Source organism: Cucumis melo, chromosome 11 (genome assembly GCF_025177605.1).
Source record: "Cucumis melo cultivar AY chromosome 11, USDA_Cmelo_AY_1.0, whole genome shotgun sequence".
Lineage (NCBI taxonomy): Eukaryota > Viridiplantae > Streptophyta > Magnoliopsida > Cucurbitales > Cucurbitaceae > Cucumis > Cucumis melo.
In genome coordinates this window covers 1,065,189-1,080,029 of record NC_066867.1, presented here as the reverse complement: position 1 = coordinate 1,080,029, position 14,841 = coordinate 1,065,189, and the positions used below count along the sequence as shown (strand labels likewise).

The 14,841-nt window shown below is 34.1% G+C and overlaps 1 protein-coding gene across 2 annotated transcripts; it reads left to right on the top strand.

The window, feature by feature from the left end:
- Positions 1–3,633: 3,633 nt before the first annotated feature.
- LOC103497482 (S-adenosylmethionine carrier 1, chloroplastic/mitochondrial) lies at positions 3,634–11,880 on the top strand. 2 transcript variants are annotated; one of them, XM_008459688.2, is made up of 12 exons: positions 3,634–3,727; positions 4,048–4,122; positions 4,733–4,815; positions 5,272–5,348; positions 6,496–6,586; positions 6,824–6,877; positions 6,949–7,044; positions 7,676–7,765; positions 8,091–8,142; positions 8,795–8,856; positions 10,932–11,012; positions 11,559–11,880. In XM_008459688.2, the coding sequence occupies exons 1-12, from the start codon at positions 3,652–3,654 to the stop codon at positions 11,679–11,681; spliced, it is 960 nt and encodes a 319-aa protein (XP_008457910.2). In that variant the 5' UTR covers positions 3,634–3,651; the 3' UTR covers positions 11,682–11,880. The 2 variants fall into 2 exon arrangements, with proteins under 2 accessions (XP_008457910.2, XP_008457911.2); XM_008459689.2 differs by lacking the exon at positions 7,676–7,765.
- Positions 11,881–14,841: the final 2,961 nt, after the last annotated feature.

Sequence of the window (14,841 nt, the reverse complement as noted above, 5' to 3'; positions counted from 1 at the left end):
AACAAACTGAATCACCAAAGTCCAACACTTCGCAATCCACTAAGCATGAGTGAATTTATTCACCATTCCATTTTCTCTTAGTGCATTTATTCACTACGAGCTTCTACTTAGCTCATTAAGAGTTAGTGGGATTATTCGGATTATTCAACGAAATGTTAGATTTTCCCACCAACTTTGGTAAATGAGCAAAATGGTCATTTGATCATTCTAGTCAAGGTGAAACTTTGACTTTTCAAGACAAAAGTCAACATTTTGACTTTTTACCATTTTGTATGTCTCGACTAATTCCGACCTCTTGAACATGAATCCGCATTCATTTCTCTGAAGTTCAAATCACATTTGAATATAAAGTCGGTCAAAGTTTGACTTTTAATTTTGACTTTTTACAACTTTGACAATTTCCATCAATTCCGAGCTTCCGAATATGAATCCGTATTCATATTTTTAATATTAAAATCACATTTAAACATAAAGCTCTATCTAAAATTGATATACGATGACTATATCATATATATTTGTCGGTTTCTCTTTCTTTACCTAATTCGAACAATTCGAATTATTCCAATATGTTGTTCTAAGTTAATTCCAGATGAACTAGGAGGGAAACCTAATGGACTTATAGATCATGGGCTCCAACTATCCGAGATTAACTGGCTAAACCCTTTTAAACCGAGCTAATCAACATTCGTTAACTAACGAGTCATTCGACTGAAGTTCCATAGTTGCACTTCCCTCACTATAGATATATTTTTGTCCATTTAATATAACCATGATCAGTAAGTTAATCCTTCACAGGTTGTTCTTAACCTCGGCTGGGTCAAAATACCGTTTTACCCCCGAGATTAAATCTTGTTCCTTAAGTCCCACTGATCCACTATTGAACAATTGGTTTAAATTCCAACTTATAAATTGGATCCCTCTCAGACTAATGAGAGGGTGGGGCCCCTTGTTCAAAACTTGAATTCAGCCAAGGAACAACCTATCTACTAATCCTAGAGTGGGTAGGAGTGAATTCTGTCTTGCACCTTATATACCTAGCCATCCACCTGGTCTTACCCCTAAAATGGGAGGCTTAATGGCCCAACGTCATTGAGCTGCCCTCACCTATAGAAATCTAAGAATAATCCAGTGTGAACAAAAGTTCATAGTTAGCTAGTTACCTAAGTCATAAAAAACGAAATAGTCAGTTTTATATAGTTAACGGTGTTATAACTTTAAAGAGTTTACATAAGATGCTCCCACTTCCTTGTCTCTACATGAACGATTCAAGATCATATAATTTGTACTAACTACAAAGTAGGCGCATCCATAGTGTTGCCGGAACAAGGCACCCAATCTTATTCATACACTATAGACTGTTTGGGATATAACTCGAACTTGATCCACCTTTATGTCTCTACATATAGTTCAAGTTTACACTAGATAGCATTGGGACCTTAGTTTATTGGATTCAAGATTATAGTATTCTTTTTTCATTAATAAGTCCTCAATAACTATTTTATTGAATTGAATATAATTTAAACTACAAACTACGAATTTTAGAACATAAATTCCAACATAAATGACATAACAAACCATTAACTTAGTCTTTCATTTGTTTTAAATGTTGTTTTCCACTTGTATCTCGATCACACCCACTTTATAGATCAAACTTAAAGGAAGCATTGAGCTCTTTCTAGTTGACTGAAAAGATTTTTCAAATGAGGTATATAAAAGGGATAATTAGCGTTAATCTTGTTATTGCTCTACTACTCCAAGATCCCATCTTCTTTTTTTTTTTTTGGAACAAATAATTGTGGAACAACACAAGGACATAAAGCCTAGTTAAATGTGTTATGCTTCGAGTAAAAGATTACATTTCATATGGTAGATTAGGGAACACAACTATTAAGATTAGACATGCGGTCCATACTATTGCTGAATATAACCCTACCCGAGGGTGGTAATTTTTTTGGCACTTTCAAGATAGGAGAGAATTCTTATAGGAGTTTTGTAACGAAGCTATCTATTAACAAAATTTGAGCAACATGCTGGACACATGTTAAGACAATGACAATAACATTAGGACTGCCAGCAACAACTTCATCAAAAGATTCTTTCCACATATAATTGTATGTGATCTGTAAAGTTTGTGGATCTTGATTCTTCAGCCATATATGCCTTCCTTTATTCTCTTGCAATTAATAATGTACTACCCCTAAATTATATTCCAAAACAAGCAATATTTATATGGAGCTCTTATTCAATTTTAGGGTTAGTCGCCTCATTAGAAAAGTGTGTGCTTGAACGTTTTGAGTTAGGGTTTGCCTAATTTCAACCTTTATGTATTGACATTGAAAATCCTTGTACTTATCGTTGAGACTTTTGATTCGGTAGCCATTATAGAACTCAAAAGGAGTTCAATATTTATATAGTATTTAGGGGAGCCTAAATATACTGAATGTGAGGATTTCGATCTTTAGGGGAGCCTAAGCATATTGTATTAAGAAGATTTCATACAAAGCTTCAACCAAAGCTATAACGTTGAAGACCATTATATTGTATTAAGCATATTGTATGAAGGAACATTTATGTGGAATTGAGGGAAGCTCAAACTTAGGAGGAGACTAAGTTATAACGTTGAAAAGCAAGTTATACGAGAGTAATTGAAGAGAGTCTGTCAGATAAGTACTTTCGTTATAATTACTAAATTCTTTATATAGTGAAGTTTTGTTCCATCGGGCACACTGCTCCCAAACGTGGGTGATTCTGCACCGAGGTTATATTTGTGTCACTACTTTTTCTACTTGCACCCTCTTATCAGATACATTGTTGTGACATTGTGCTTGGCATTGTGTGATCGGTTAGATCCATCTACTGTTCATTCAAAATTTGTAGATTATGTGCTATCTTTGAAAACCATAACCCAAGTTTCATTGAATTTTGTAGAAAGAAAAAAATGAGATAATTGATTAAAAACCCACATTCGAAATCGATAACAATTTTGTACCATTTTTCAAAACTTAAAAATTTTGACCTCCTACTTATATCATTATCATCGATCAATTTTGCAAGACTACCCTAGTTTCCTTTTTCTCTCTTTCTTCTAATTTCTTTATTCTCCTTTTCTCACTCTTTTCATCAAGTTCACCTTTTCTTTGGTGAAAACACACAACTTCTGTGTTATGAACAAGATGAATCGTAAGAGAGTGAGATCGAACACCAATAGTGGTGAGCATGATAAACTAAAAAATAGAGTTGACCGACCTAAGTTGACAGAAACAAAGGTGGTCGATTGGGGATAAGGAAGAATTCAATCGATGTTGGTTTGAAAAAAAATTAGACCGATAATATTTAGAAAAAATTTAAAAGGCTTCGATCTAAACCAACGAATCCACACACCAAACAACAAACCGTAATGTTTACTTATCTAAAAATAAATAAAATGTTGATTTACTAAGTTAAATTTTTTTTTTTGACTTTTTTTGTTTTATATTTTTTTCCAAAAAAATCCCTCAAAATCGACATTTTATCTCTATGTTTCATAAAAAATTCCATAAAATTAAAACCCACATATAGTAATGGTAAAAGTTGAAAAGAAAAGTTAATAGTAACAAATACATTACATATATATATGTATACGGATGGGGTTGTATTGCATTCCGCCATTACATGTTGACTGTCACCGGACATAGCAGCCTATTCAGAGTACCAATGGACGCCAAAACCTCCTCCTTAACTTCTTCAGGTTATCTCTTTTTGCTTCTACAACCTATAAATTTGTGGTTCTGCATTTTAAAATGGTGTCTGATGAACTTCCTTTACTTTTACATTTCCACATTTTTCTTCACTTCTTCTCAATTTCATCATTCTCCTTTCCTTCCGCAACTTCTGGGCTGCAAATTTGCTTCTCGGTTATGTTAACATTTTGCATTTCTCTTGTTTTCTTCCCAAGAATTGGTTCCAATTTTCTTCTCCGGTTATGTCTTCAACTCACTTTTACAACGCACCAGTGATTATTATTAACATATGTTGTTATTTTGAATGGTATACTGAAATTTCCTCCAGTTGATTCAAGAAAAGCCTTTGCATGTGTCAGCATGAAGGAAGAAAAGCCATTTGATTTTTTGCGGACTGTATTTGGTAAGCTGAATCATCTATTTCCGAAGGAAATTTTAGTGATTTGATTGTAGGTTTAGCATTGTCTTACTTATCAAGTTGAAAAATTCATATTCTTATCTTGAAGTATGTTGTGTTACAAGATATAAAGTAGGAAACAAAATTAAGAAGTAATGTTGTTTCCTTGGAGTTAGATGAAAGTAATGATTGAGATACTTGTAAAATCCCATTTGCTTGCTCAATTGTGCTATTTTTTGCTCGTGGATTTTGAACATCGATTAATCTATACTTATGGGTAGTTATTATTTTGTCTTTGTTGGTAATTGGTATTTGACTAAACTCTGTTAAAGAAGTCTTATTTTGAGCAATGGGCCATGAAACAGAGACGATTGTGTCTAGCTGAAATTATTTCTCTTCAGTTTTATTAAAAGGGAGTTTTCTGAAACCAAATATATGCATGGAAGAAAATACGGCCGATTGGATTTTGAATGCAAGTCATACGAGATCTATAGCTAATTCAGAGCAAATTACAGCTGATGTCTTGTTTTCTTGCTTCTTGATCCTTGATCTATCTTTTGTCTATTATTTTTCAGTTTCATGCATGAAGTTTCAATTATATTCCCAAATTTTGCAGAGGGTGTCATAGCAGGAGGTACAGCGGGTGTGGTTGTTGAGACAGCTTTATACCCCATTGATACAATTAAGACACGGCTACAGGCATGCAATCTTCCAGACTATATATGTGCAGTATTTAGGGGGGTGTATACTAGGGATTATAAAATCATATTGTAGGACTACAAGCTACTTGCTACAAGGATTTCTGCGGAAAGAAATAGAATAATAAACCAAATAACAAATCCTGACTCTTAAGATAATTGCTGGTGCTGTACCAATTCCTTATGGCCCAATAAATTTGAACCTCTTCCAAAACTATCTAACTGTTTTCCTTTCATTGTTTGTTTGTTTGTTTTGGCTATGTATTCTTCTTCTGTTGTTATTATTTAGTTATTCATTTTGAGATGGTGAAGGGCCGGCATGGCTAATATTGGTTGCCTGGGGATTTAGATTTAGGTCTAATGGAAAGTTTCCTTGGTCAGAGATTATTTCATTAAATGTATCATAGTTTATCTTTTAGAATAGCTGCTGAACTTTTCCACTGGAAGTTCATTACAGGCTGTGCGCGGAGGTGGACAGATCGTATTGAAGGGACTTTATGCTGGTTTGGGAGGAAACATTGCTGGTGTGCTGCCGTAAGTACCTTCTAAGGGGTATTAATTCCAATTAACTTTTGAGATTTTCAGCGCATTATTGTAACTTCCAGTTTATGCTAGCGATTCTACAAGCCTGATGATTATTCTTTATCTGGCAAACACTTTCCATCACCACGTGTCATTTCTCATGATCCACTAAGTTCATTGTGTACTGAACATATCAGAACTTGATGAGTCATACTATGATGATTTTTCAAAATCCCTAACCAGCTATTGTGCTATGTCATCGGGCTTCAAAAATTTTGTCTCAAGTCTTTTTATTTGATAATATGGGAGTTTAATGTTGAAACCAATTGACAATAAGAGGATTAGCTCATCTATCTTATAAAGGTCGTGTGGTCTTTTGATTTTCCAACGTCGAATCTTCAATATGCTTCGTCAAGATTGTGCCCCTTTGGGTTCACCATTCTTGGATTAGCCCCAACTTTTGTTTTTGGACCGCATGCCTCTTTTGGCTTCATGGGTTATGATACCATATTAGATAAACGAGGTTCCACCTCAAACCCAATTGACAATAAGGAGTAGCTCGTCTATCTTATAAGCATTGTGAGGTTCTTTGGTTTTCTCAATGTGAGATCCTCAACATGCCCTCTCATGCCTCTTTTGGGTTCACAATTCTCGGATTGGATCCCTATTTTTGTTTGTATGGACCGAATGCTCATTTGGGCTTCATGGGTTTGATACCTTATTTAGATAGCATGAGTTTATGTCTTAAAAGAAATTGGCAACAGGAGTAATCCATTTACGTTATGAAGAGTGAGAACCCTTGATTTTTTCGATGTGGGATTCTCAACGCTTCTTAACTCTAAATCTAACTTAACTTCTTTTTCTTGATTAAGAATGAAAATAGCATGGGCCAAGAATGAGAAAATGAAGTTGCTTTAGCTTTCTTGTTTAGTGAAGAGATCCATAAAAAGCATTCATGATCCATACCTCCATTGTTGGTCACTTAAGTTGTTTAGATGCTCAAATTATATATATATATATATACGTGTACACTTTTTCCTGGATACAAACAAATGAATTTACTATTTACCAATTTTTGTCTCGTCTTACAAAATATTTTAGTATTTTAATTTCATGGTGCTTGGATCATGACTATTCCATAATTCTTCCGTATGTGCAGGGCTTCTGCTTTATTTGTTGGCGTGTATGAACCCACCAAGCAGAAATTGCTAAGGACTTTTCCTGAAAGCCTTAGTGCACTAGCCCATTTTGTAAGTGCTTTAGGTTAACGATGTTCATTAATTATCTAGCCGAGTTTTTACGTAGCATAGTGTGCTGGAATTTCAACTACTCTTTTGATAAAATGATTTCTTATGCTCATCCTACGGAAATTGCCTTACATCGCCATTGAAACGAGGATGATATATATTTCCGTACTCTATTTGATTACTTAATTAGAAGGCCTATCATGGCAAAAATGGTTAAGTTTTGGTTGCTGCATATTGCAGACGGCTGGTGCAATAGGTGGTATTGCTGCTTCTCTCATTCGTGTTCCAACAGAGGTAAATAAATGTGTGTGCATACACATATGTTTTCCAATGATTTTAGCTAATGGCCAATTGATGCAACTTAGGTTGTTAAACAACGGATGCAAACTGGACAATTTGCATCAGCTCCAGATGCTGTACGCCTGATTGCCACAAAAGAAGGTTTTAAAGGACTCTATGCAGTGTGTAACCCTTCTTTCTCTATACAGCTTTAAATATTTCTTCTGTAGTGATATTTATTTGTTTATTTAATTGGAAATCTAGACTTTATAAATGAAAAATATGTACAAAAGAATAGTGGGGGAACATATATATACCAAAAAAGGGAAACGATATTAGAAGAAAGCTAGTTTAGACACTCACGGATATATATATAGAAAAGAAAATAGCGGAAGAAACAAATTTGAACAAATCTCTTCCAGAAGAAAATTCTGTTAATAGGCTTTTGCATTGGATCTAAACTAGGGAATAAGTAAATATATAATTATGTCCTATTAAATTGCATTCTTCTGTCTAAGCATTGTATGGAGGTTTTGTTCCATTCTATTTTGGAGACCGTAAGCGAGTTGTCTTACTTTATAAAGGTGTGATACTCTTGATTCTCGTTCAACCAGAAGTATAATGTCTAAGATTTCCATGTTGAGAAGTGAGTTTTTGAATAGGTTCATAATGCTGTTGCCCCATGACATTTTGAAAACCTTCCTTTTGATTTATGTATGTGTTGTGTCGAGTTTATTAATGATCCTTTTTGGTTCTGTGAAGTTCTTAAAAATGGCAATGAAGTTTCCCTTGGTTATCACATTGTACTTGTAGGGATATGGATCTTTTCTATTGAGAGATTTACCTTTTGATGCAATTCAATTTTGCATTTATGAGCAGCTACGAATTGGTTATAAATTGGCGGTAAGTTTTTTTTTGTTATGTTGAAATTCCTGCTATAAATTCATTATACAACATTCATTCAAGTTGTTCCCTTAGAGTAATGATGTTGCATGAGTTGGAAAGTTTTACCATTTCACTTACTGTAAATGTTCCATTTCTCTCGGTAGGTTTATTCTTATGCCGTCTCTTTTCCTTTCTCTTTTTTAATAATTTGAAATTTAAGCAAATTAATGCCCAAGATGTTATGGGTGCAGTTTAATTTTATTACTTTGGAAAAGCTAAATTGAAAATGTCCAAACTCTTACTCGGTGGGAGTTTCTAATTGTTTGAACCTATTTTCCATCAGGCAAAGCGGGAATTGAATGATCCTGAAAATGCTATTATTGGAGCTTTTGCAGGTAATTGCTGTCAGGATTCTATAATTCTGCATTTATTCAGATATTAATACTTTAACAAAATTATAGTACTAATATTATTTATTTTAGATTTTTTTTGGACTACTCTTTTATTTAACATTCAAGACAAAAGGATTTGTTTATTAACTAGGACGCTTGGTATTTTCTGAATGCGAATAGGCGCTGTACACTTGCCACTATAATTAAAATGATAAATTAAGGCGGGAGTGTTTCCTCTAGTAGCTTATTTTCTTTTTTGGAACATTGTGAAGCAGGGACTTGTCAATGGAGTGACAATTACATAGAACGGTTAATAAATTATAATTATACCTAGGGCTTCTGCATTTAGGATTAGTGAAGTTTCTTTATTTATTATTAAATATATTTTTCAATCAATGAAGAAGCCTGGCGTGATGCTACACCTGTGCCTAGTGTCTTGTTGTGTGCCTGAAGGTGCCGCCTTTTAAAACACTACATAGGTAACTTGTTCTGGGTGATTTCATTCCTATTACTGGTGCACATGACTGATTGGCATTTTTTTACTTGAGATCTACATTTCATGAATTGCTCCTAGGTAGCAGTTTCCAAGTTTTGAATGATTTATTGCCTGTACAAATTACAAACATTCATATGATTACTTTTGATTATTTCATAGGTGCATTAACTGGAGCTATAACCACTCCCCTTGACGTCATTAAGACAAGATTGATGGTTCAGGTAAGATAACCTTTGAAATTTTAGTATACTAATGGGAGTGAGGAAAATTTTCTATACACTATTTACAGTGTGCCTGGTCGATCAAAAGTTGTTCAGGCTTTCGATCAAACCAAATAATTTTTCTGTTCTCGCACCAATTTCATAGTATTAGCGTAGTAACTGGTCGAACTGTCGAACCACAGGGAGCCAATCGATTTTTCTAAAAGAACCACTTGTTGCAAGGTAACCAATTGGGGTTGAATGGGAACTAACTGAAATTAAATCAAAGGAAAATGCAAGAACACAAATCTAAAGATGATGGTGATGAAAGTTATCAATTAAACAAACTCCTAGCCGGAATTTATTATGATTCATTTTTAATTAACATTCGGTCATCGATTTGTCATCCATATTATATCTTTAGAAAACTATAAACAATTTCTTAGCCATCCACACCTGGTGAAGCTAGAGTTGTGTCCTATGGTTCATATCAATTTTTGTGTCTAGATTAAACATCATAAACAGGCAAATTGATAAGCATTAAGGTTTGGGCAGAACTAAGTCGATCAAACAAGTAGTAATTGTCTATTGGATGTTCGATGCGAATTCAATCCTAAGCTAATCAGACAAATGTCATTAGGTTGGAAAAACCTAATCAATGAACAATTCTAATTTTAGCTTTCATTATCATGCGATCTTTACCTAACAATTACAGATTAGGATTTGACCTATAACAATGGATTAAACATGAATGACTAATTGTCGGTATTCTCAAATACATTCAATCACAAAAATAAAGAAAGGAATGAATTCTATTGTTCAAAGGGTTCCCAAAATCAAAATCTCAAGGATGCCAATCAAAAGATAAGTCTAAAAATCCCGAGCTAGATATAAACTTGGAAGCACAGATACTGACACGTGACATAGCGACATGCCATATTTCAAAAAAGTAGGACACAAGACGTCAGGGACATGCCAATTTTTTTAGTAAAAGAAATTAAATTTTGTCATGCCTATAAACATATTGACAAATATTCCAATTCAAAACATCAAAATACAAGTTTAGAGCCATAAGACATAACAAGTTAGGCTAGAGAGTGTTGGCAGCGAGAATTTGGAGAAATCGGCAGAAAGAGGAGAAGCTTATGAAAAAAGATTTGAAAAGATAAAATAAAATAAAAATTTAATAATTGTTGGGCCGGGCTAATGGGCTTTTCTAACCTTTTGTGTTATTTTTCCAGCCATGCTAGGCCGTGTCCGAAATTAAAAAAAATAATCGACACGCCAACTGGCGTGTTGGTGTCGGAAACGTTTTCAACACTGACACTTGGCCATCCTAGAAGTGTTGGTGCTTCTTAGATACAAGTACCTTAACCTCGTTACATCTTAAAAAACATGAAAATAATTCAATGAAGTCTTCAAAGCAAAAGGATCAGAGGAGTGCTAAAAAATCTCTCCAGAATGTCAAAATTAAGTGTTGGAATGAATGTTCCTGAGGGCTGGCAGCTAGGGCAGTTAAACGTTAAAACATAACGGTGCTGCGGCGCCCACGGCTTTGTGCGTGTACATGGGTCTATCAATGTTCGGAGCGTTGCAGTGCTGGCCTTGTGCTCGAAATTCTGCCTTTTTGGCTCTGAGCCTCAATCTCGCCGAACCTTGATTTCTTGCTCCGTTGATGCTCTAAACCTCCAATTAAGCCCAATCAGTCCCGAATGAATGTTAAGCCAAGAGTGACCTGAATTAAGCTCAATACCTACAAATTTGCGGAATAGAGATGTAAATTACTAGAACGATCTTGATTTAAGCAGAATAAGAGAGCGAGTATTCAATGCTATTAGTGCCACATCGACATACTTTTAGAAATAGAATGGGATCCACCAACTTAAATGTAGGGTCCATTAATATTTTTTTAAGACAAATTTATAGTGTGAACAAAGAAAGTATGGTTTTGATTTTTTTCGTTGTACTTGCCTTTTTACAGATTCTTCCCTGATATATGAATTATACCTTATTTTTTCCTTCTTATATCAGATTCAATCTAAAAGTGGTGTAGTTTGTTTATCTCTATTTTTATTTTCTTTCTGGTTCGACTGAAGGGTTCTGCAAATCAGTATAAGGGAATTGTTGACTGTGTCCAAACGATTGTCAGGGAGGAAGGAGCTCCTGCTCTTTTGAAGGTATGGCTTCTAGAGTGATTTCATAATGAGTACTTCCTCTAAAGGTAGTTTGAAGTAGTTGTAAATTTTTCAAAATCAGTTTTAGTTACAAACATTATGCAAAAACGTTGAGAATGAAATGATAAACAATGGCAAATGGCCAAAAAATGGATTTATTTCCATTGATGAAGTGATAAGCACAATGATATTCAGGATACATTGTGTAAAAAGGATAAATAAACTATTCTCAATCTGTTATGATGAAAAACTAACTATTCAGTTGAAACAAACTGTTAAATAAACAGTAATCTTCCAGCTTGAAATGATTGGTTTAAACGAGCTCTCTTGGTAGAGAAGTGTTTTTAATTGGCAAGAAACACTTTTCAATATTCCAAAAAATCAACCTTACCTTGGAAAGGATGTTTAGGGATCGGATCCAAGTGAAATCAAATGTAATTTCTTTGCAATCTGATCTACCATCTCTCAGCATGTTATTTAGGTGGCTTAAAGATGGAGGCAAGAGGCTTCGACATGAAAAGTTGTGTTCATATATTAAGTTTCATGCAGGGTATTGGACCTCGAGTTCTATGGATAGGAATTGGTGGTTCCATTTTCTTCGGCGTCCTTGAAAGCACAAAGCGTTTACTAGCAGAGAGGCGTCCCAACCGCAAAGACCCAAAACAAGAGTAAAGCGTTCTTACAATCCATCTAAAATCTATAATTAGTAGTCATTGCTAGTGGTGCTTCATTTGATTTATGAGGTTATGAGGATATAACAATGGGATGGACTATGAAATGAGAAAGAGTTGTAGACTACTTGATTCTTTGTAGAACAGTGACTGAACACTGAAAATAATGAATCAGTTGCTTCAAAATGGGCTGTTTTTTCTGGTTTTGTGCCCATATGTTTCTTCAGCCTATTTTTTCTAAAGCTTACGGGTCGGAGATGAAGGAGTAGAGTTGTTAACTGTTCTCTTCATTTGGTTCAAAAAGTTTGTGAATTCCACTTAAAAGCATAAGGAGTTGTTAATTATACTCTTTGTGTCAACAAAGAGTTTATGGATTCCACTTAAAAAAAACATCAATTTCATGCTTTATTAATTCTTTACATTACGGATTCCCGACTAAACCTCTCATTTAACTTACCTATTGGTTTATAGTGTCTAATCACTATTTGAGAGATGAGTTTATGTTCCTATTCTTTTAGATTTTGTTTATGTTTTTGTTTTTTAAGAGCATTTTCAAATATAATATATGGACCAAATTATTTACAAAATATTGAAAATTTTTATCCTTAAATTTTGATTTTAAAGTGCATAATAGTTTGGGAGCAATATAGTTCAACAAAAATACAAAATGTACTAATTTTAAGATTAGATCTGATGAGAAACTCGTATATTAATTAAAATTCTCACCCATTAACTACCTTCTAAAAGACACATACAATGAAAATAAGTTGATTTGTATTGAGGAATAAATTTGGAAGTCGGTGCTTTGTGGGGTATCTTCCAAAAGTAGTAGGTTGATTCATCTGTCTTTAAATACAAAAAAAAAAATCTAGAACTAAATGATTCTAATCCCATATACAATCTTTGTTTTTATTAATTCCTTAAAAAGAGAGTATCCAATGATACAATGGGATTATAAAAAAAAAAAAAGAAGACTTTTTTAGGTGACTTTTTCTTCACAGAATCATATGCTCTTCACTAGATTTTGTGTTAAAAATATATTATTAACTTGTTAGAAAATTAAATGTTTACCAATGTGGTAGCTTGTAATGGCAAACAAGAGTAATAATGACATAGACTTTTTTCATTTAAGGGCCTTTTTAAAATGGGTCCCCTAATGAATAATTAAACTCTAATTGTTAGGTTGCTATTTTGACATATGAACAAATTGGAAAATGATAGGTTAAGGATAAAAAGGGTTAATTAGCAAGTCGATGTAATAATGGTAATGGCACATGGTCTCAAAACTAAGGACTTAAATGGAATGCACATAAACCATAATGCTATAATCATTATAAGTTAAAAAGAGTAACAATCTCTTGATTCGAAACAATTGTAAATTTGTAATTTTCGAAAGGAATTGAACCTTGCATAATAAAAGAAAAACTTGCACTAGAATAGTGCTTAGAGTTATCAACATTCTGATAATTGATTTAGTAATCGTGTTGACATAACTAGAAAGTAGAGAATTTAAGATATATTTCAATATACTTCAAATGTTATGGACCTTTTAGATTATATAAAAATAGTTTTGCAACGGTAATCCGTTAATTAACTTCTCGATCACTAATAGAAAATTCTAAAAATGAAAAAAGTACTTACAAGACGCACGAGGACACATGGAAAAGAAATATCAAATGATGGAGGGACACTGTATTAGGATAGAAAATTAGGCTTTTCAGCCTTAAACTCTTAACACACCTAAACATTATCTTCCTCAACACATTAGGCACAATTAGAATATAGAATATTAGACCTCACAAACCTGTTCTTGGGTTGACTCTTAGCTAGCTCCTCTAGCTTATGCTAACCATTAGAGTATAGAATGTAAGCACCTCCCAAACCTCAGTGTGACATGCATGGGAAAATATTTTCCTCATTCAAGACTCTAAAGTGCATCACCTATATATCATACTAAGTTGATCATTAATGCAGTTTAGGGTCGGTCCAACCTCATTCTCTACCACTTGAGCTTCTTCTATCCTATTGAACCTCTCTCTCTAACTCATCTCTACAGAAACCCGTCACCTTAGACTCATATAAATTCTTTAATTAAGCTGATCTAAAAGGGAAGATTCCTCCTATATGTATATTGGGATTGGATTAACATAATAACTCATAGAATCATAAAAAGGGTAACCCACACATATATAGTAAGGGATAAGAGGTGGTTGGGTCATAAGGGCACATATATAATAAAAATCCATGCCATGCAATCACAACTAGGGGTGAACATAAGCTGGGTTGAGCCAGGTTGGAAGAAAATTATGGACCAATCCAAAGTATCCGGGTTGGCAAAAAATGAAACCTATCGGTTCAATTCGTAAGGGTCAACCCAACCCAACCCAACCCAAAAAATTCGGGTCTGGCCGGGTTAGGTTGACGGGTTGTTTTTTTTTTCTTTTCATCTCTCCATAATTTATTTAGACAAATTTTCATATTATTTTTCAATATGCAAGGTGAACAAATTGTTATTCAAGGTACAAGGTGACAAATATATATATATGTGTTATATATTCAACTTTCAAGTATAGAATGTTCATTCAAAATGAGGTTTACTTTTAGTTTTAGGTGTATATATATGTGTATCTATATATGTATATATAATCGGGTTAGGCCGGGTCAACCCTACCCCTAACTTGCACAACCCCGACAACCTGACTCCAACCTTTTTTTTCTCTAATTTTCTAACCCAACCCAACTCTTACGGTTTGGGTTGGGTAATCGGGTTGGTCGGGTTACTGGTTTTTTTGAACACCCCTAATCACAACAATTAATCATCCAGAAAAAAATTCAAAAAAAAAGAAAAGAAAAAAGAAAACTAATGTATATACCCTATAAGGGTGTAAACAAGTTGGGTTGGTTGGAAACAACACATACTTTCGGGTTGGTTGGGTTGATAACCTGATCAATAATCCAAATAGTATTCTCAACGCCACCTGGTTGGGTTGACAGGTTAAGAAGGAGATGATAAATGTTGGAGATCGGGTGAACGCCGAAGATGAGAGGTATTGAGACGAGAGGGAACCCTTATAGTATGGTTTGAGACAAGAGGGAACCCACTTCCGAGACCCAACCCAATCCAAATTTTAAACTAATCCAACCGAACCCTTATAGTATGG